This window comes from Eptatretus burgeri, chromosome 10 (genome assembly GCF_056783735.1).
Source record: "Eptatretus burgeri isolate ZD-2024b chromosome 10, Ebu_testis_v1, whole genome shotgun sequence".
In the NCBI taxonomy this organism is placed as follows: Eukaryota; Metazoa; Chordata; class Myxini; order Myxiniformes; family Myxinidae; genus Eptatretus; species Eptatretus burgeri.
The window spans coordinates 16,268,750-16,292,690 of record NC_140970.1 but is presented as its reverse complement, the minus strand read 5'-3'; the positions used below and the strand labels follow the sequence as shown (position 1 = coordinate 16,292,690).

General features: G+C 43.3%; 1 protein-coding gene across 1 annotated transcript in view; it reads right to left on the bottom strand.

Moving 5' to 3' along the window:
• Positions 1-23,941, bottom strand: part of CFI (complement factor I) — a 139,198-nt gene that overhangs the window by 7,830 nt on the left and 107,427 nt on the right. The window contains exons 9-10 of the mRNA XM_085897142.1: positions 13,805-13,840; positions 12,889-13,019 (exon numbers count right to left, since the gene is read on the bottom strand). Of these exons, the coding sequence (XP_085753268.1) occupies positions 12,889-13,019; positions 13,805-13,840 (167 nt within the window). The remainder of the gene's footprint in view (positions 1-12,888; positions 13,020-13,804; positions 13,841-23,941) is intronic.

Below are 23,941 nucleotides of genomic sequence, written 5' to 3'. Positions count from 1 at the left end.
TCCATTGTAATATCTGGCGCCAGGATATGGTATTGAACCCAACTTTTCTTGACCCTTTGACCTTGGGGTGGTGAAACCAAGACAAAAAGCTACTGATTGTTCTTTCTCAGGTTGCACCAGCTCCAGTCTCAGTGTTGCAGCTCATCAGGTGTAACTGCGAGAAATCAAAGTGTTCAAGAAGGTGCTCATGCAGAGGAAACAGTGTGGTCTGTACCAAACTTTGCAAATGTGGTGGGGAAGGTGACAGCTGTATGAACATAACACCACCAAGGATTGGTCAAGATCTCGAAGATGATTGAAACAATGACAATCATAAATGTTTAATCAGTAACATTGACACTCCTGATTTATACATGTAGCATTTTCATACCTTTGAAAAAAAAAAGTTATCCATCTTCTAATTATACAACCGCCCAAATAAATTTATATTGAATTACATGCTCTATATTATTTCTGTTAAATGTTTTGGAGGATTGGCAAAGAGTGTTCCAATCATAAATATGTTGTTATGATTGGAATCCTCCTGTGCCAAAACATATGATTAGACACCAAAAACATCTTCTTGTGTCTATTGGTTCAAAAGTAATGGCATTTTACATGGAAAACCCCCGAAATCAGGCGGCCATCTTGAATTTTTTCCAATAGAAAGAGTATTTCTAGTGCTTTTAGTTTGCTTCCAATGAATCTTTGTCCCCTTTATATGAGTTTAGATAAAATAAATATTGTATGACATTTGAATGAATAGTTATGGTTAATTTGCAATATTATTTTTAAAAGAAGATTTTGGGCGGTGGCCATTTTGAAATTCAAAAGGGAGACCCTAAATGTTAATGGAAAACTGGCACCCTTTTTTTTCCAAACCAGTGAAGTTTCGAGATGTGTTTAGACATGGGTACCACGAATCTACCCCCAAAAATGACAAATCCAGAAAATGTTACATAAGCCCACGGACTATCACCATTAAGCCAACACCAGGCATAGAGTGAGGCCAAATACACAACAATGCTACAGATAAAGGCCTTGCACACAATAAATGAGCTCCGAATGGACATAGTTGTGTAGCAATTACCGAGGCATCAACCTGGCTTCGAATCTGGGTTTCAGCATTGCCAGTACATCTCCACAAATATAAACCCAACGAACCTGAAAATTTGGCAACACATTTAGTGTAGTGTCCAAAATATTATCATTCTTCATTCTTCACAGGTGATATCACAAATAACACCATCGATGACTAAAAGTCATTTCTTTAAGTTGCTCTGTGTTCTACATATTATCAAGAATGGAAAGTTGTAGAAATCTGAAATTTTGCAAAGTCCTTTATCGCAAAAGGTCTGAAACTAGCAATTAATTTAAACTCGCAGCACATCCTAAAGTCGTTATCAATGAAGTGATGTCCAAATTTTCTGTACGTTTCACTTTCCAAGAACCCAAAGTCAAACAAAACAAACTTTTGCCTCGACCTTCACAAAGGACGTACCTCCGCCAGGCTGAACAGTTTACATTTTGGAATCCCACTGACAGGCCGGATCTACTGACCTGAAGCGAAATCGAATCAGCTTGTTCTTGTCATGTAACCAACTCAACCACCAAGTTTGTCATCCATCCACAGCTTTTTGAAATATTCTTCTGGATATAACTTTGGCCTCATCTCTCAACGGTGAAGAATTACTGAAGAAATTAAAAAATTCGCGGATCCGGATCGTCACCAAAATTGAAACGCTTCTTTTTCGTCATACAGACACACACCCAATCTATCCACCGAGTTTCATCCGAATCCGTCCACAACTTTTTGGGCTATTGTGCTATATATTGTTTTTGGCCTTATCTCTCAATGGTGAAGAATCACTGAAAAAAATTCTCGACTCCAACTTCAGATCTTCACCAAAATCGAATCAGTTCTTCCTCGTCACACACCCAACCTCTCCACAAACTTTCATCCAAATCGCCCACAACGTTTTGAGATAGACAGACAGACGACAGACAGACGGGGTGAAGACATAACCTCCATCCACCTTTGGTGGTGGAGGTATTGAAATGATACATTGAATTCTGGTCGGCTCGATAATTAATCTCAGGAATTTCTCCATCGGCATTTCCAGCAAAGAGGCTGAAATGACTGTTTAGTTATTCCTCATACTATTTTTTTTTAAACGTTATCTTTAACAAAGCGATGTCCGAAATGAAAACATGTAAAAAAAAAAAAGTCCAATGTCATTAAAAAAGTAAAATTTTACACAGAGGTACAGAGCAATACAACAATCTGAAACACTAAAATTTTGGCACAATTTCACAATGGTATCATGAAGGTCACAGGTTTGATTGTGCAGGGCAGATCGCACACTCAGTCGAAGACTGACGCTTTCATTTGCTTGTTCGTGACACTTCTCCAAATGGTAGTCTCACTACTTCACTCGGTTAGATGCCTGTCTTGTGGATAACTAGTTGACAATACTTCTGTTTCCGGTTTCCTGGTCATGGTTGTTTCTCTTGGCCTTCTGAGTGATCTGCTTCCAATAAGCTAAGTAATGAACTCCAAATTTCTGCTTGGAAGTCAGCCAACATTACCACATTGCACAAAAAGGTGTAAAAACAAAACAATTCCCTTAACTACAGACCTATCAGCGTATTTGTAATCATCATTACTTATTCTGATCCCTCATTCCTTATTCTCTTCCCTCAGACACATGGAACATGTCTTTCAATCCTAACAAATCTCAAACTCTTATGATGTCTCTCTGAAAGGACCATTCAGAACCCCCCCCCCCCATCCACTTTCTCAACAATCCTCTGGAAGAAGTCCTTTCTTTCAAGCTTCTGGGTCTCAGGATTTGCCATGATCTTTCCTGGGAAAGCCACATTTCCAACGTGGCCGCCAAAGCCAGTCGCCGACTGGGAAGCCTCTGTCGTGCAAAGTCCTTCCTCGGCCCACCTGAGCTCCTGACCACTTACAAAGATTTCATCCGCAGCCTGATGGAGTATTGCTCTCCCCTCTGGGCTGGTACTCCTGCCTCTCACCTTTCTCGGCTTCACGCTGTGGAAACCAAGGCATTTAGGATCATTGGTGTCTCCCGCGGTGAGGCTGAGTCATTGGGCCTCTCACTCTCACCGCAGGCAGGTTGGTAGTCTTTCTGTCTTCTACCATCTTCTCTCTGGTCTCGCCTTCCCCCCTGCTCTGTTTGCGATAGGTCCCCCCCTCCCCCTATATTTCTGCAGGGCACTCAAGGTCCACCAGCAACCTCCTTCTGGTAAAACTACCAAAATTACGAATCGCTGCTCACCTTCACTCTTTCATTCCTCTTTTTCCCTGACTTTGAAATAAACTCCCTCACTCTGTTCAATCCCATTCTTCCCTCCAAGCCTTGAAAACAGCTGTTCACCACCACTTCTTATCATCCCCCATCCAAATCCTCGATCTTTTCTCTCCCCGTTAATCCACGCCAAACCCACCTCCTTCAAATTCCCTGCTTTCCTTCCTCAAAGTCCCTGCGGTGTCCATCCTGTGTACTCCATGTTCCCCGCCCCATCCCTCTCCCTTTCACAGATCTCCTCATGTCTCTGTTCCCCACTTTTTTTGTCCTTCCCTCTCCCACCCCTCTTGTCTCATGCCCCCTTGTTGTGCGTTGTGTGTTAGCTCTCTATACGAGCCTCAACAATGTATACAAAAAAAAAAATCAGCAAAGTTATTTAATCCATCACCGCAGTTGATATGAAATCCTTGCTTTTCTCCAATGGCCTCATCTCAGATCACCAATTTGGATTCAGACCAGGTCACTCTACCTTGGACATGCTGCTTCTACTCTCCTAACAATGGATGGAGGCCCTCAATGTCAGACATGAGATCAGGGCCGTCTCTCTCAATGCATGGATCCCTGTCTTCCTCGACTCCTGTAGTCAGCATGTAGCTCTTTACGGATCCTCTCATCTTCTCTCACTGTCAAGGCTGCAGTGCCCCAAGGCAGTGTATTGGGGACATTACTGTTCTTTTTGTTAAACTCCCAAAATCCAGACTCACTGCTCACCTCCACTCATTTGTTACTTTGTTTTCTTGCCTGTGGAACAAACTTCCCCAATCTGTTCAGTGTTATTCCTCCTTCCAGGGCTTCAAAGCAGCTGTTCACCACTACGTCACGTCATCCCCCATCCATACTTATGATCTCTTCTTCCGCAAATTACTCCATTCCCAACCACATCCTTTTTCCAGGTTATTGTGATTTTCCCCCTCTCCCTCACCCCTTTTGTTTGTTCCTTTTCTATTTCATCCCCACTTTCCACTTCCGCTTCTTGGTGTGTTTTATTCAGCTTATTTGCAGCTTGTTCACCCCCCATGTGCTCCTCATATATACCTGGTGTTGGCTTAATGGTTAGGGTGGTGGGCTTGGGATCCAAGGATCCTGAGTTCAAAACCTGCTCAGATGTTGAATTAATACCAGGTGGGGTTGACTGCCTGTCATCCTTACGAGATCGGCAAAATGAGTGCCAGCTTGTTGGTATCCTGGCGGAGTGGCGACCCGTCCAGGATTGTGTCCAATAGCCAAGGAGACCGTTTAGGCAGCACCAACGCTCTGCACAGAGTATTGTCTGACAACTTTTTGTCCTGCATCACTATTCTGAAGCAAAAACGTGTGATTTCATTGAAATAGTGAGAATTTTAGCTTCAAATTGATGAATGGACGTGCTCCTCCCCTCCCATCCCCCCTCTCCCCATGATCTCAATCTCACTTCTACTCTGCTATTGATGTTTATCCCCTTCCATTCTGCTCTCGCTCTTCCACAAGCCTTAATCATATAATATATATATATATATATATATATATATATATATATATATATATATATATATATATATATATATATATATATATATATATTGCATGATATTTCAAACATGTATCGGGCCCCATATGTTCTCGTGGATCAGGCATTACATGGTGGAGGTATGCGCTCTACCGAGTGCCCTTCTAGTTTGTATTGTGGAGCAATTGTACAAACATCTTAAAGTCAAAGTCTCAGAAGCATAATGTAGGAACTAATTTCCAGATTCCTATACATTGTGAAACCACAGCGGATCTGCAAGCACACCTGTGAGTGAAATTAAAGCAGCACATTGCAAATTCATTATGCGAAATGGAATTGCAAATTAAAGATGCCAAAATGGTTTGATATCCAAATCATTGGGTTGATCGACACATCTCGATGAGATGGATGAAGAAGTATGACTTGCTACTTCAGTTATGCTCGTCAATGCAATTTCACCCCCCTTTTCCTCTGGTATATTAATAATAAAAAGGGGTTTAGTTAAGCGTTTTCATTTTATCTCATTACAGAAGCCTGGTGTTGGCTTAGTGGTTAGGGTGGTGGCTTGGGATCCCAGGGTCCTGAGTTCAAGCCCCGTTGGCTGCTGAATTAACACCAGGGGGTTGACTCAGCCAGTCATCCATCTGATGTCGGCGAAGTGAGTACCAGTGTACTGGTCCCGGTGTATGCCCCGGTTAGAATAGGTGTACCATATCCCTGTGTGTCGTAAGAGGCGACCAGGGTTGGCGTCAGGAAGGGCATCCGGCCATAAAAACATTGTCTCAAGAAAAAGCCAAACCCCTGCACAGCAGGGAAAAATGGCTGTAAAAACGGTCTTTTCTTTTCTTTCTATTTTATCTCATTACAGCATATATTAATGAACATTACTCAAAAGAGAGGTAAGGATAATTAAATTGTGACTCATTTAAGGAGGGTCTCTGATGCTCTGCCACTCCTGGTTGTGATATCTAAAATTTCTTGATCTCTCAAAATCTCACCCAAGTTGTTTCCTCTCCCAATCATTTTCCTTACCTTGCTCCTGATGGAAAATATTTACTTGATGTCTTTTTGTGTTCTAACTCAGGTGACTATGTTGCCGATGTCCTTCCTCCCAATTGGTAACTCGGATCATTCCACTGCTTCTGTTTGTATCTCTTACTCCTCATTCTCAACTCCAGTGCATCCCTTTCACCACACTGTGTTACAGTTTGGGAAAGCGGGCTGGGGTTGATTTCGTTCATGTCTTGCTGATGTGTCATGGACCTCAGCTTTTAGGCATGGTCCTGATATGGCTGCCAAGGAAATATTCCAATAGATTTACACTGGTATGGACATTTATATTCTCTCAAGTATCTATCAAGTGAAGGTTCATTCCCACCCATGGTTCACTCTGGCTTGTGCACCAGCAATTGCTCATCGCAACCACTATTTCAAGCAGTACCATGTGCAAGAGTCTCTGGAGTCTCTGGAGTCTGTTCTGCAAAGCAAGTAATCTCTGTAAAAGAGTTCTTGAGAATGCTAAGCAGCAATATGCAGCTACTGTAGCCGATTGCATTGTGACTCAACGACTTGGCTCTCGGGACTTTTGGTGGATTGCCGACAGTGTACTCAACCACAATACATCTTCTATGCCTCCTCTCTTTCATGGACCTGAGGTTGTTACTTCACCTCTGGATAAGGCTAACCTTTGTTTAAATTGCTTTGTGTCTAATTCTACACTCAATGATGAGGGACACCCTCTTCCTCATTTTCCATCTTGTACAGACTCTGAGATTCCTGTTCCATTTATCACTCCGAAGAAGGTTGCCAGGATTACTCGTACTCGAGATGCCTCAAAAGCGACTGGTCCTGATGGAATCCCTGTGATTGTATTGTAGATGTGTTGTCCTGAACTGCCAACGATTCTTGCCAAGTTATACAACCTGTGCTTGTCTGCTTCAGTGTTTCCTTCATCCTGGAAAGTGGCTTCTGTTGTCCCTGTTTTTATGGGTGCTGGTGAGCATTCTGAGCCAAGTGACTATCACCCCATCAGCATGCTTCCTGTAATAAGTAAGGTATTTGAATGCTTCATCAATGAACAACTTCTCAGCCATCTGGAGGACAATGGACTCACTGACTGCCAGTCTGGCTTTCGCCATTCTCGCTTTAATGGTGATCTGCTTTCTTTAATCATGGATTATTTCAACAGGGCATTGGAGCTCAATGGTGAAGCTCGATTAGTTGCTTTGGATATCTCAAAATCCTTTGATAAAGTGTGGCACAAAGGTCTGCTCCACAAGCTTCAGTCGTATGGTGTATCATGAGTGATGCATTCAATCATTTCGGCTTTCCTTACAAATCACAAGATGAAGGTGGTTCTTGAGAGTCAATCATCTCCTACTTGCTTCATCGATTCTGGTGTTCCACAGGGCTCTGTCCTTGGTCCCACTCTGTTCCTTGTTTATATCAACGATCTTTCTGATAATGTTCTGTCTCAGCTAGCCATGTATGCTGATGACTCCTCACGTTACTGTACATCTGCTGATTCACTCAACACTACTCGTAATGAGGTTGGAGTTTCGCTGCACAATGACTCGAAGAATGTGTTGAAGTGGGGGCATGACTGGCTGGTAACCTTCAATGCAAAAAAAACTAAATTGTTGTCCATGTCTTGCTCGAGAAAGAGGTCGTTCCCTTCTGTGCACATGGAGTCTTTTTTTTTTTTTTGTATACCTTGGTCGAGGCTCGTATGAGAGCGAACACACAACTCACAGCAAGGGGGCATGAGACAAGAGGGGCGGGAGTGGAAGGGACAAAACAGTGGGGAACAGACACATTAGGTGAACTGTGGAAGGGAGAGGGATGGGGATGGGACGGGGAACATGGCGAAGAGAAGATGGACATTACAGGGACTTTCAGGAAGGAAAGCAGGAGAATTGAAGGAAGTGGGCTTGGGTGGATTATCGGGGGTAGAAAAGATCGAGGATTTGGATGGGGGAAGATAAGAGGTGGTGGTGAACAGCTGTTTTGAAAGCCTGGAGGGAAGAATGGGAAAGAATACAGTGAGGAAGTTTATTCCAAAGGTGGGAAAAAATAGGAATGAAAGAGTGAAGATGAGCAGCGATTCGTGATTTTGGTAGTTTTACCAGAAGGGGGTTGTTGGCGGACCTTGAGCGCCCTGTGGAAATGTGGTGGGGACAAATCTCAGAGAGAGAAGGGGGGGCAAGGCTGGAGAGGAGTCGGTAGAAGACAGAAAGACCACCGACCAACCTGCGGTGATTGAGTGTGAGGCCCAAAGACTCAGCTTCATTGCGGGAGATGCCGATGATCTTAAATGCTCTGGTTTCGACAGCGTGAAGCTGAGAAAGGTGGGAGGCAGGAGCACCAGCCCAGAGGGGAGAGCAGTACTCCATCAGGCTATGGACAAAAGCTTTGTAAGAGGTCAGGAGCTCAAGAGGGCCGAGGAAGGACTTTGCACGACGGAGGATTCCCAGTCGGCGACTGGCTTTTGAGGCGAGGTTGGAAATGTGACTTTCCCAGGAAAGGTCATGGCAGATAGTGAGACCCAGAAGCTTAAAAGAAAAGACTTCTTCCAGAGGATTGTTGAGAAAGTGGATGGGGGGGTTTTCTAAACGGTCCTTTCGAAGAGACATAGTGAGAGTGCGAGATTTGTCTGGATTGAAAGACATGTTCCACGTGTTGGACCAGTTTGTGATTTTATCCAGATCTGCAGTGAGCGAAGAAGCTGCTGCTTGCCGGTCTGAGGGATGACAGATGGTACGGCAGAGGGTGGAGTCGTCGGCAAAGAGAAATAGAGGATTTTCTAGAGAGTTGGAGAGATCATTGATGAAAACCAGAAAAAGAACAGGGCCCAGAACGCTACCTTGAGGAACTCCAGCCTGCACAGGAAGAGGGGATGAAAGAACTCCATTTAGGGCCACACGTTGACTGTGACAGGAGAGGAAGTCTGCGAGTCATGAGTGGAGATGGCCTTGAATACCATGGGAAGAGAGTTTGGTGAGTAGGGCAGGGTGCCAGACTGTGTCAAAAGCACATGATATGTCCAGGGATACGGCTCAGATTTCCTGTCTGGCATTGAGGACCTCCATCCATTGATGGGAGAGCAGAAGCAGCATATCCAGGGTAGAGTGACCTGGTCTGAAACCAAATTGATGATTGGAAATCAAGCCATTGGAGAAGAGGAAGGATTTCATATCTGAGGCGATGATGGATTCCATCACCTTGCTGATGATTGGGAGAAGGCTGATTGGTCTGTAGTTATAGGGATCTGTTTTTGCACCTTTTTATGCAGGGCAGTGATGTTAGCAGATTTCCAAGCAGATGGCAGATGACCTTGGGCAAATGAGAGGGTGAATAGAACAGAGAGAGGGTGAGCAAGAGCAGAAGAGCAGGCTTTGAGGACACGTGGGCTGATGCCGTCTGGACCGGTTGCAGAATCTGACTCGAGCTTTGAATCAAGCTCTCCACCTTGTCAGGAGAAAAGGATACAGAGTCCAGGGACAGTTGGGTGCGACTGGGTAAAGTGGGTAGAGAAGGTGATCGGTTTAGGACACAAGATTTAGCTGCAAACACCGAGTTTAGACATTCAGCTTTATCACGTGTGGAATCAGCAGTGCGGCCATTTGAGGTAAGGGAGGGGATGGAGGGGGAACATACACCAGAAACAGATTTGATTAAACGCCACCAGGATTTTGAGGAGGGAGAGAGGTTTGATAGTTCAGACTTGAGATGAGAAAGATGTTGTTTTCTGGCTCTCCTGAGGGTAGATACACACTTGTTCCAAGCTTTGTGGAAAGAACTGAGATTGCCCTCAGTTGGGTTTGCATTACATGAGGCAAAGGCAAATTGTTTCAGGACAACTGCCTCGCCACAAGCTTCAGTAAACCAAGGGCGGGAGGAAGGGTAAGACAACTGAACACGAGAGGGGATAAATCTGTGCATGAGGGAGAACAAGTTTCTTTGAAAGAATTCCCAGGATGAGTTGATGTTTGAGAAAGTAGCGATAGGAGAACAGTCTATATGGGAGAAAGTAGCGATAGGAGAACAGTTTGATGGCTGCTTGGAGACCCTGCCAGTCGGCTTGAGTGAAATGCCAGACTCGACGGCGGTGAGGTGGTTCTCTGATAACAGCCAGAGAGATGTCCACTTTGACAAGGACGTGGTCAGAAGAACCGATTGGAGCGAAGGAAGAGCAGCAGATATTGTCAGGGAAATTTGTCAAAATCAGATCCAGAAGAGATGGAGTACCATTGGTTGAGATCCGGGTCGGGAAGTTGACCGATTGAGTCAGTCCCAATGAGTCGCAGAAAGCTTTTGCTGAGGTGCCATGGCAGGTGAGAGAGGTACCCACACCTAGCCAAGTGGTGTGATGACAATTGAAGTCACCACATAAGAGGAAGAGAGAGTTTGGATGAGAACATAGAAGATGGTCCATGTTTTCGGATAGTGAGGTGTAGATGGAGTCATCACTGTTCGGTGGACGGTACAGTACACATATAAACATGAGGTGGGAGTGGAGGGGAAGCCGAAGCCAGAGGTATTCCTGGGGGTGTGGGGGAGTGAGAGCAGTGCATGGAGAGTGAGGAATGGAGTCTTTGATGAAGAGAGCAACACCTCCACCAGGATGAGGCTCAGGTCTGTCATACCGTAAGAGGGAGTAACCGGGGAGAGATACTTGGGAGTCAGACACGTCTTGGGAGAGGAAAGTTTCTGTTAGGTAGATTATGTCTGGTTTGTCAGTGGCAACCTGTATGGAAAGATCTGAAAGGTTTGAGCGAAGGCCCCGGATATTTGAGGTCCACACTTTTAATGAAGAGGTAGGGGAGGAGGCTTTGGGTGCAGGAGGTGGAGGGGGAGGAGGAGGGTAGGACAAGGGACAAGCGGGGGAGGTAAGGAGGGTTTTTGAAAGAGTGTGGGGTATTGCAGAATAGCGAGGGGAGGGGGCCGAATGAGGAGGAGAAAAGACTCTGTGGTGCTGGGGGAGAGGGGGGACAAGAGACAAGGAAGAAGGCAGTTGAGGATTTGAGGAGGTGGAGTGAAGAGATGGAGGTGAGAGGGCAGTGGAGGGAGGCAGCTTGGTGGATGAGAGGGGGGGCAACTTTGAGAAGAATGAGTGAGGGGGATGAAAGGTGGGAGAAAGGTGAGAGGGGAATTTTTGAGAGAGGTGAGAGGGAGGCTTGGAGGGAGAAGGGTGGGATGGTTGCTTTGAGAGTGAGAGTGAGGGGTGAGGGGGGTGAGTTGGCACTGAAGTTGGAGAAAAAGAATGGTTGATGGAAAGCGAGCATCCATGGCAAACTGTGGTTTTTAAAAGTTTTAGGTCAGAGATGCGATTTAACACAATTCTTGATGGATGCAATGAAGGCGAATTCAGAGAATGGAGAGAAGAAGCGCTGTAATAGTTGGATTTTTTAGTCAAGGAATGAAGCAGAGGTCGAAATGAGAGCAGCCTCTTAAAATAGCCGAAGAGTAGTGCATTGTGAAACAGTAAAGAGTACCACATGTGTGAGAGAGGAAGATGAAGCATTATAAGATCGTTTTTGTTGTTAATATTAATGTTTGAGAGAGTTCAACAGATTAGGTCATGGAAGTGTAGAAAAAAAAATCGAGGAAGAAGACGAGGAGGAAGTTAAGAGGAAGAAGAAGCAGAATCGGGAGAACGTGAGCGTGTTGTTGTTGTTGGGTTTTTTTATGAGATAAGAAAGAGATTAGTTGGGAGAATGGGGGATGTTTGGAAAGTGGGGAGGATGAAAATTGAAGGTAATGGGGAAGATAGAAATTGAAGGTAATGGGGAGAAAAAAAAATAAAAAATAAACAAATAAAAAGAAAAATGATCGAACACCGAGTGGAACCGGTAGGCCTCAAGCCTAGGCCAAGGCCTAGGCCTCAAACACCAGGTAAGAACGTCGACAAAAATACTCACAAAATAGCACGATTTTTGAAGCAAAACCGAACTCGGAACACACAGTAACATGTAGGTGAGAAAATTAAACAGTAAAAACGGGACAAATAACGACCGGAAACTTAACTTTGAGAACGTCAGCAGGGAGCCCGGAAGGAGACCTCTCGTCGCTCCAAACCCGGAACCGGAAGTCCAACCATAACAGAATCATCTGAGCTTCAGCTTCTTGGTCTCGACATCTCTAACCTCCTTTGCGATAAGTACATTTCTGGTGTTACGAAGAGTGCTTCCAAGCGAGTTGGTTTTATCGAGTGCAGAGGTATTTACCTCCTGATGCTGTTTTGTACCTGTATAAGACAACTATAGTCCTCTCATGGAGTGCTGTTGCCACATTTGGGCTGGAGCACCAGCCTACCACTTATCTTCACTTGATCGGCTCCAGAATGCATAGTTAACCTGGATGGTGCGGAGATGGGTTCAACTCTTCAACCACTCTCTCACTGTAGGTCAGTTGCCACACTTCGTCTGTTCTGCAGATATCTTCATGGAAAATGTTCTGCTGGACTTTCTGACTTGGTTCCTCCTGTACGAGTGTTTTGACGCAAGACTCTGTTTGCCATCTCTGCACACCCATGCACTAGAGCCGATCCAAAGTGCAGAACAAAGGGCGATGCAGATAGAACAGGGGATAAAACTGTCTCGCTTTGGAATTCACTACATGTAGCGTGTTTCCCGTTATCCTATGATCAACCCAGCTTTAAGAGGAATGTCAATTCCTGCTTCTTACATCTTTGAGGTGACATTGCATTTCACATGACTTCTGATACTTCCTGTGTCTTGGATGTTTTTTGTTATTTTTTTTTCTTTCTTTTGTTTTGTTTTGCTTTATCCTTATCTTGATTTAACCTTTCCTTAGTCCCTTACCTAGAGTAGCTTTAGGGCTTGTTTGTGGCACATTCCATTAAATAAAGGGTTATACCCAAAATGTCAGCTTAACTTTGCTTCCATTGCAGTTAGCAGATCTTTGTCAACTTCTCGTTGATAAAATAAACTATCAAATGAAATGATGATGGTAAACAACCGTGTAGGTCCAGACAACATATCTCACTGTTGTGGGTTTTCATTGGTGTTATTGCAATGCACAACCTGAAGCACCTACATAGAAATAAACATCCGAGCAGACATGCACTACCTGCGTGGCTTGTGTTCCCCCGATCAAGCGTCGATTTCGCGATGAGCGTGGCTGTAGCAATACAACTGATGAGATTCCAAATGAGGAATTTCCACAAACGGGTAATGCAGCTTCACGAATATTCTGCCTCTCTGTCAATTAATAACCAGAAAGCATTATCGAGTGAGTATAAGCACACGTTACTGAAGACCTTCAATGAATTCCAGAAATCATGAAGAATCATCATGCAAGAACTCATTATCAAAACAAAGACAAAAAGACATAACATTTCATTGCCCCCATGGTTTTAGTAAATTTGGTGTACGTAGTTTTAGTGATTTTGCTGTAAGGGTGACCATGTCTAAGTCACAACATGGCCACCAGTCGGCCATCTTGGATCTGATCTCGAAAAAAAAATGATGTGCTTAGGTAAGGCATCATTCATTATCTGTGTGCCAAGTTTGAACAAGATCGGTACATGCATGTCAGAGAAATGTTTAAGGACGTGTTCAACATCGGATTTTTGCAAATAAAATGGCCACCAGTCGGCCATCTTTGATCGATTCGTGAAACAAAATGATGTACATATATACACCACGATGTATTGTCTTTGGCCCAAGTTTGAACAAAATCGGTCCATACATGTCCGATATATGATGGCGGCTGGAGGCACGAGACCCGATGCATAAGCCCCCGTTTCGGAAAAAAGTCCAATAGGGGCAAATAAGAGACGTCAAGGTAGACATCAAAAATGGTGTTCTTTGACTTCATTATACCTCAAATCTTTTGACATGTAAATAATTTGTTGGTGGGGTTTTTTTTTGGAGATAACATGCATAAAAATGGATATTAAGAAGAATCAGTGCAGTTTTTACATGAATAATAATGGCATAAGCAGTCAATGGGGCTGTGTCAGAAATGTGACAAACATGCTTACCTTGTACAATTACTTCATTGTCATATTTTTTGGATTCTGAAAGAAAAGGTGAAGTCACTGCACGTGTTGTATCATGAGAATAACTATTACTTTATCTTGTAATAATATCGTAAATCGGTGGAATTTAGGTAACTTTCAAACCTCAAAACTTAGTACAAGGATGAAGAAGAAAGTTCGATGAGAAAAGACAATTCTGTTTATCATGTTTGCACCAAGGAAACAATACAATATAATACAATAAAATATTGTGACGGGCCGGGGGTCGGCCGCAAACCGACCCGCTCTGACGGAGCCGCAAGTCGAGTCGGCCCGACCGATCGCCCGGAATATAGATCGCTGCCCGGATAACTCCGAGTCGACGGGTCCTTGTACAAGAACCGAAATACGCCAATGGGCAGATCACGTGGGGTAGGGTCGATTGCCAATCTTCAATGTACCTAAATACCCACGTGATCCAACTACCGGGGTATTCCACACTCGACGGAACTCGTACGGAACAAACCGCCGAGGCGAGCCTGTCCCGTGCGCGATTCCGAACGGCTTAATCGCCGAGAAACTCCCAACACACGAAATGCTCAGTCAATGAAAGAATCGACGTGACGAGCTGAAAACATTTAACAATTGGGGTATTTATTAATAATAATGGGGAACTAGGGAAGCACGTAAGAGTAGAACTATACCGACTATACGAAATGCGATGCAAACATTTACAGCGCACGAAGCACTTAACAATTTCCTACTTATTAGACGGGCCCACGGACACGCGTGCGTGCGCACACACACGCACACGCACACGCACACAAGAAATGGTGGCTGAGGCCTTTAATAACGGGCTCCAGCTCGGAGGACAGGTGAGCTGAAACCCAGAGCCTATCTCGAACCTCTCCACCTCCTGTGGTCTTCAAGTTGTTCGAACCCGGGCTTCAGCGAGAGCGAGCTGGATCCAATCGCCGTGAGCCGCGATCCTTCCCGAGCTCCCGCGAATCCTCCCACGCTTCTCAACACGTGCTGGTGAGACGAGGCGCCGATCCTTGCCGTCGATGCGTTGCTTCCCCAAGGAACCACCTCCAAGAAGAGGTCGATGAGTTGCACCAAGCCGGGAACCAAACCGGAGAACAAAGAGTTCCACGAACGAAGAAGAAGAAGAACCACCACCAGCAGCTCGAGCCGAGCAACCGGCTCAACTCTCTTCCAAACAAAGCAGTTCAAAGCAAAAAGCTCTCTCGAGCCAAGCAGGACCCGACGGCCTGCTGAACAACTACTCAGCAGAAGCAAAAAGCTTCCGAAAACCTCAACCCTAACCCAAACCAAACAGGACCCGATGGCCTGCTGAACGACCACCACTCTACTCGAACAAAGAAAGGATCTCCTCTTTATCCTTCTCCGCCCCCTCCTCGCGCCCGGCTTGACTCATGCCCTCGTGGTCCATCCTCCGCTCAACCACGCGTGGAAGGGAGTTGTTGACGTCATGAATCACGGGACGGAAGGGCTCTTCTTCCTCTTCGCAGAAGAGGGGGAGGGACGTCTCCATTGTTCACTCCCCAACTATTAAAATCGATCTGCAGCACATATAATCGATTTCTGAACATTTAAACAAGCAGTCATAGACTGGTACTTATGAAATCGTCAACTTGACCTCTCACCTTGTCTCATAAAAGCTGTCTCAAGAGAAGGTAGCGACGCAAACCAGAAGTTTCTATGATGATTCTGCACCAAACCATCAAAAATCGTAATGTTGACCAAAACAAAAATCTCCATTTCTCGACGCAATTATTTAATATTATTTTATCAGTCACAAAACCGTAATATTCGGCCATCCACCAACACTCTTTACATAATCCGACGGCTTAGCGAGTCAGGCATGCGACGATAACCTTTATTGGGATAAAAATGACTTTTAAACACCATCTTTATCGAAAACACCGTCAGCGCACACACGGAAAACCTTTACGTGATCACCGACGCGTCTGCTCGAGTGTGCTGCACCACGTGACGAGCCGTGACGCGGCGAGTGAAATATTTTTTCTACAATCTTAAAACGTCTCCAAAACATCCGATTTTTACCAGAATTTCGACAACCGAGTTTTACCCGTCCAAATCGATCGCAATAACCAAAGACAAAATTAAAATCGAAGTTAAAACGAACTCGTCACGTCGACCGAAGCAAAAATACTCCATTTCTCCACATGAATTTACGGAATTATATTTGACCTCACTGTGACCTTGACGTTTGACCGATTTTGACGAAAATCTAATCAGCGCTAGCCATCACCATCCTGAATCACGTGGTGTAATTTGACATTGGCAGCTTCTCCCGTTCTCGAGTTATCGTGCCTACAAACAAACACACAAACAAGCAGTCATAGACTGGTACTTACGAAATCGTCAACTTAACCTCTGACCTTGTCTAATAAAAGCTGTCTCCAGAGAAGGTAGCGGCGCAAACCAGAAGTTTCTACGATGATTCTGTACCAAACCATCAAAAATCGAATATTTGACTTCACTGTGACCTCGACCTTTGACCGATTTTGACCAAAACCTAATCAGCACGAGCCATCACCCTCCTGAATCACGTGGTGTAATTTGACATTGGAAGCTTCTTCCGTTCCAATTATCGTGCCTACAAACAAACACACAAACAAACAGAAACGGAAGTCATCAATATACTTACGAAATCTTTAGATTTTGCAAGTAACAAACACACAAACAAACAAACAAGCAGAGGACGGAAGTCATCAATATACTTACGAAATCTTTAGATTTCGTAAGTAACAATGGAAGGTGAGCTATATCGGGAACAAGCACTTATCGACATAGCTGACTAAAGGAACCTGTATGTTGTGTGCAATCGAATTCCAAATTCGTAACAATATATATTCGGGGTTAGTGTTAGGAATAAGAGGACTGTGGTCCATTTTTGCTCTATTGGTGCCCGAACACCTGAAACTTCAGCTTTACTTTGCTTCCCATGGTAGTTATCATACCTTTATCTATGTTCAGTTTATAAAACATATCGTTCAAATTTTCTGCTGAAGCAAAGTGACGCTAGCCTTGACAAAAACAAGTATTCTTAAGTATTACATAACCAGCAGGTGGTATTTTATATTGTAGGTTCGTTAGTAAATTATTCTAGACTTTCTTCCCATTCATCCTGAGTTAATTTGATCGTGGAGCATGCCAAAACATTTGAACAGTTGTTTGCATGGAGCACCCGATGGCTGATTTGAAGTGATCATTGCTTCAGCCAACCCAACTGATTGGTGAGCTGGTTGGAACAGTGGCTCGGCGTGGAACAGAAGAGGATTTAAGGAGATAAGAGAGATAAGGAGGGACAGACTGAGATACAAGCTGTCCAAGTAGCGTCATGACAATACAGTCGAGGCAAAACGAGAGTCAAACTGGGGATTTTAATGAGAGCGGAGAGGAGGTTTGGGTGGTGAAACATCAGCTTTAGATTGACAGTATATATTTTGATTGCACGAGTTCTGTGCTTCCGCAATGCTTTTGTCTCACTCCTGCCTTTCCAAACTGCAATGCTCTGCATGCACTGGAGGCCTTCAGCCTCAGGACTCTCCTTCCTGTACCTATGGGTCATCACCGCCACAGCAGCCTTGTAGCAACCTTTGCTGGCAAAGGTCACCTCTCCAGGCGAGACTTGCTCTTTCTTGCTCTTGCTCCCCGTTTCATCCCATGCCCAACATCCTATCAGTCCTTATCACTTTTGTTATTTCTTCCGCAATTAATACTTTCTCCACATTCGATTTTATTCCTTCTTGGTCCTCAGCTTCTCCAGCTGAACAATACCATTATTATTGGTGAAAGTCATTGGTCATCTACGATTCCATGTTATTTAATTTCTGTTCTTGTATGTCCATTATAAGTTAGTTAATAATCAAAGTAGTGTTACTTGTTCACTTCCATGGTGGAATTAGGCTCCAACTCACATCATTGGTGAGTTTAAGAGAACAGGTACCCACTCGGCTTCTTCGGTTATCCAAGCTGACAGTTGTTAAAAAAAAAATAAACTTCCACCCTCGGGCATTGCAAACTCACTTGCAGAGGCACATGACATTTGGTGTCAGGTCGATAGTGCCCCCTGCTGTAAACACATTTCGGCTTTGAAAATTTAAAAACAGGAAGGAAGCGTAAGGAGTTGCACCATCAGAGTGCAAGACTGAGCCATCCGAGAATTCAGAAGATAACGTAAAGATAAATTTTATAATACAAATTTTGCATATGTATCGGGTGGTTCATTGGTTGAATGAATATTAAAATAAATAATAATATGGAAACGGATCTGAAAACATGAGCACATCGAATGCTAAAATTAATGATAACTCAGACAGATTGAATGCTAAGTTGAGTAGAATGAAGAATGAGTTAAAGGAAACATTGCATGATGACATTAATCAGTTGACAACTGATGTAAATGTCTGCTTCTCAGAATATGATCACCATTTAGAACAGGCAATAAGAGAATGTGGGCAATTGGGACAAGAATGATGAAAGTTAAAAGCCAAGTGGCAACATGCATGTGGCTGAGGATGTAGTCGGCTAAATGCAGAATTGAGAGAAAGGTTGGATGATGTAGAAAGAGACAGATAACAGAAGAATGATTGATGGATCAGGCATATGGCACAGACGAGCTGCAAAATATGAGTGTGGTTGCTCAATCCCATTAGAGCCTGAGAAGTGGTGATGATGCAGAGAACGTTTTCTGGCAGCCATATTTGGGTGCAGAAATCCGAGAGGTGGAAAGATTTTTAAAAAGCCAAAGACAGCATAAGGAGGATTATGGGAATGGACTGTTACCCCATGTGTGTAGCGCAAAGCGGGGTTAAGCAATTTGTTCGTCAATCTATGATCGAGGAACTACTTGATTTCAATTGAATTCGAAATTTTCAACACTGTAGTACACAAATTGGAACACGAACCTCCAGTTTAGCAGTACTTTGGCTCTGAATTTGGCGAATCGTACACCGTCTCGTCCCGAGTATGCATGCGCACTCCCGGTAGAGTGAATGCTTTCAGTCTGTCTGACAGTCAAACAAAATTGAAAATCATTCCAAATAGGAAACGTACTGTTTTTTGGGGACATCATAAAGGACAAAAACAACAGCCACAAAGAATAAATTTAACGCGTTAAATAAGGTGGTGTAAAAGAGGGTGCATCAGCGCCGGTAAACTTCCAATTCAATGATTTGTTTGGGTTTTTTTTTCTTCTCCAGCCTTTAAAAAAAAGTTTTTCTTTTATTTCAATTGAATTATATATTTGAACACTGCAGAACACACATTGCCTTGTTTGTACTTCCAGAAAAAACCTTCAGTTTACAAGTATGTGCTTGGAATTTTTTTTTTTTACTCCAACTGGACCAATAAAATTTGCTGTACGCTCTGAGGGTAACAGCGAGATTCAGAGGAAAATGGCAACGCTAGTGGTGCAATGACAGAGCTTCATCCAAAAGATCTGTTTGTTTAAGTGCATCTTTTTCTCAAAGATCGTTCCAAAATTTTTAGTGTCTCCAAAAAAGAGTTGGCGGAAAGTCCAGCTCTGGACTATTCCATTTGACCCAAAGGCTTCATTTGGTTGCCATCATGCCTGTTATTCAAAGTTCATAAACAAAGCTAATATAAAATGTGCTCAGAAATGCAAAGTAAGAGTTGAAGATGCAAGGTGAAAGGTATTCCATGAAATCTCCAGTTGGTAATTTGGTAGTGTGTGCACAACCTCAGTTAAGGCCGATCTATTGATTCACTTTTATGAAGCGTGGGAAGCCTGGAGACTTTCCTGACACAACTTACGTGCATTTCACAAATAAACAGCTGGATTGGCTGAATGCGCTGGTAATTTGGTGGCTATTTTGTGTGGACTTACTGCAGATGTACTAAATGTGATTCCAAAGCTGGGAAAATTATGAGCTAATCAGTGAATGCGTCTGTAGATTTCCACGCAAAGTTAATTGGTCCTGCTCTTTTGGAAAATCGAAAATGCATTTTGAATAAGACGACTGTATTCCTGAACTGGAGCCCATGCATGTTCAAAAAAATCGAGAGCAGGCCATAATGATCGCATTTCCTGACCTCTCTGCTGAAGCATGGGGAAAGTTCGTAATACGCACACTTATTCACCAAAAAAACAACATGATTAATATATTTGATGTTCCCAAGAATCAGACCATGTCGTTTTTTTTGTTGTTTTTTTGGAAGTCGCAAAATGCAATTCTCATTGAGTCATGGATAATAGACCACCATAAAGGCTTTGCCTAGTGCTAGATGTAATGCCGTAATGATGTCCCAGACGTAACACCGTCTTACTAAATCCGTCTCCCTGATGCTGAGCATCTGGCATGAGTCTGTCACCTACGGACGTCAGAGTCAGATGTATGAGTTATGTTGTTCAAATGCCATCAGCAAAGTGATGGGATGGGTTCAGTGCTGGATGTCAGGATGACGTGCACATCTATAGGGGCCTTGCGCGAGACATAATGCCGTAATGACAACCCAGCCGTAACATCATCATGATGTCCCAGCAAAAAAAGTGTGAAATACATAGGGAGGGACGGAGAAATATGGCTACTTTAATATACAGATTACCTCATCAGGATGCTTCAGAAGTATGTGGGGCCACAGTGAATGGACTTGGGTTTATGTCTGGTGGGCCAGGTAATATGGGCGGTAAGTCTGGTTCTCGAGATGCCAATTAATGGATTCAGAGGTTGCCTATTGGTCGTGTTGCAGGTATGGCAAGAAGTGCCACATGGAGAGATCTTGTCGATGGGGAAATGTGATTTGACCAAAGCCAGAGTCAGGTAGTCTATCCAGGCAAGTCTAAGAAAAGTGGACACAGAGCGATCTCCAGATGACTTGGAAAACCAGCAGCCACATGGGGTTCTGCTCAGCTGTGGATTGTGAATTAGTGCTCCCTTCCAAAAGAAAAAAGAAAAAAAAGTTCCTTGTGGTTCTTTTGGTTGCACATAATTACAAAAAGGGTGTTGATTTGAAGGTAAGCTATGGCCTGTGGTTACAAGAATTAATACCACCATTATGAGAGTATATTGTCCTTTCTAAGAGTGTGGGTGAATCAGATGAAATCACTCTGTTGAAGAGCAATAACCTTGAACCGACGACTGGAGCAACAATAATATTGTGCTGTAGTACTAATTACCTCTGCCCACCGAAGGTGGATGGAGGTTATGTTTTCACCCTGTCTGTCTGTCCTCAAAGTCTGTCTGTTTGTTTTCAGTCAGTCTGTTTGTGAGCAAAATATCTCAAAAAGTTGTGGACTGATTCGAAATATATTTGATGGAGAGCTTAGGTATGTGACACTGACAAAATGATTCGATTTTGATCTGGATCCGAGAATTTTTAAAGTGATTTTTCACCATTGAGAGATAGAGCCAAAAACGATATCGCAAAATGTTTTGGACGGATTCAGACGAAACTTGGTGGGCAGGTTGGATATGTGACGAGGAAGAATTGATTCGATTTTGATGAAGATCTGAATCTGGATCCGAATCCGAGAATTTTTTAAGGAGATTCTTCACCAATGAGTGATCGGGCTAAAACAATATATAGCAAGATATCTCAAAAAGTTTTGGACGGATTGGAATGAAACTTGGTAGATGAGTTTGTTAGGTGACAATAACAAGCTAATTAAATATTAGTTCAGGTCCGAATCCAGATCCAGCCTATCAGAGGGATACAAAACGTAAACTAATCAGCCTCGTGGAGGTATGTGCGATACCGAGTGACCTTCTAGTTTGCTTCTGTAATCCATATTGTCCAGCCTATGCATCCTCTCTCTAACCTCGTTCTTGTCCACATCTCTTATTAGTCTGTCTCCCTCTACTTTGTTCCTCAACGGTGCTGTTTTTCCTCCCCTCCCCCCACACATCCTCTATTTCTACTGCCCCTTTTGTTCTGTTGTGTTGTGATACGCTCTGTTTTTGTTCTTCCATGAGCCTTGACCTTGGATACACCAAAAATTAATTTCTGGATAATTATTGTTTTATGTGCCTCCTGTCCTGGTTTCATTTCAGCATTTTATTAAACAATATATTTGATCTTTTTATTCCAGTTGGCGTGGGATAGACCGTTTCTCCATGAGCAAATAAATTACCAGCTGTCGCGCATTTCTTATGTTCTTAGTATGTGCAACAAAATTGAGAATTATAACTTTTCTATGGAAATCGCCCCAAAATAAACAAAGCACAAAGCCACTCAAGCTAATGACTACAGAAAAGTTTGATAAAGTTAAAGCAAAACAAATAAAAGAAAGAGGAAAACATCCAGACACAGCCGTATAAGTACCAAAAACATTCATAAGAGAGGTGGTGACTATGCCAATTCTCACCATGGTGAGCAACTATCTCAGAATAGAAGACAAAAAAGAAAAAGTTCAACTACAAAAGTCTGGCAAAATAAGACGAAACTTCAAAGATGGAGGCAGTAGGAATTGACATTTGTTCGTGAAGCTACATAGATCATCGGATAATGGGAAGCACGGTACAGGTAATGAATTCCAAAGTGAGGCAGCACGAGGGGAAAAAAAACTATTTGCACAGCATTTCTTTCTACACTTTGGATCAGCTATAGTGTATGGATGTTCAGATAGAGCAAGCCATATCTGGCATCTAAACAGTCATCCAGGAGAAACCAAGTTAGAAAGCCCAACAGAGCATTTGCCAGGGAAATATCCAGGAAAAACAATCCAAGAGCCGTAACTGACCGATGGTGAGAGAGCGGTTGAAAAGTTGAACCTCCTCTCCAGCAACCTGTTTAACCACGCATTCCTAGAGCCGATCAAGTAAAGATAAGTGCCAGGCTCGAGATCCAGCCCACAATTTGGCAACATGAGGGGATGTATAATTGCTTTATACAAGTACAAAATACCTCACGCTCAGTAAAAACAGCTCTCTTGGATCACTCTTCGGAATACCAGAAATGTACTTTTCCCAACTTAAGTTATGGGATATGTCAAGCCTAAGAATACAAAGTTCAAATGATTCTGGTAAGGTTGAAGAACTAATATACAAAGAAGAGAAAGATCCATTTCTAGAGCGAGATGTGGACAACAATTTTGTTAACTCTGTCATCGAAGGTGGACGGCGATTATGTTTTCACCCCTATCTGTCTGTCTTTGTCTGTGTGTTTGTTTGTTTGTTTGTTTGTTTGTGGGCAGTATATCTCAAAAAGTTGTGGATGGATTCGGATGCATTTGCTGGACAGGTTGGTTTGTGACGAGGACAAAATTATTACATTTTGGAAAAGATACGGACACAGATCTGAGAATTTTTTTAAGTGATTCTTCACCAATGAGTGATAGGGCTGAAAATTACCTACAGCACAATATCTCAAAACATTATGGATGGATAGGTTGGGCGTGCGACAAGGACGAATAGATAAAATTTTGGTGAAAATCTCGATCTGGGTACAATATTTTTTTTAAGTGATTCTTCATCATTGAGAGAGAGGGCTAAAAATGATATAATGTCAGACCCCACAATTCGCGGAATCACTATTCGCAGACCCCACTATTCACGGATTCACGGTTTGTTTGTTTTTTTGAAAGATTTTTTTTGTTTTTTTACACTTTGGGACTGGTCTTCCAAAATCCACCTGGGAAATTAGAAATCAGCCAACATCACAGCATTACATATAAAAGGTGCAAAAACGGTTCCCCTTAACTCCAGCTTTCTGTACTTCCAATCATCAGCAAGGTAATGGAATCCATCATTGCAGTTAACATAAGATCATTCCTTTTCTCCAACAGCCTCATCTCAGATCATCAATAAGGATTCAGACCTGGTCACTCGACCTTGGACATGCTGCTTCTACTCCCCCAACAATGGTTGGAGGCCCTCAATATCAGACATGAGATAAGGACATCTCTCTGGATATATCTCAAGCTTCTGTTACAGTCTGGCATCCTAACTTGCACTCCAAACTGTCTGCCTTCAGTCTGCTCTTCAGTCTGCCTCCAGACACCTTCCTGACCAAGGTCCTTCTTGCCCAGTTGCTCAGTTTGGCCAGACGGCCAGCTCTCAGAAGAGTCTGGGTAGTTCCATATTCTTTCCATTTCCTAATGATGAAGCTCACTGTACTCTTGGGAACTTTCAACATTCTAGAAATTATTTT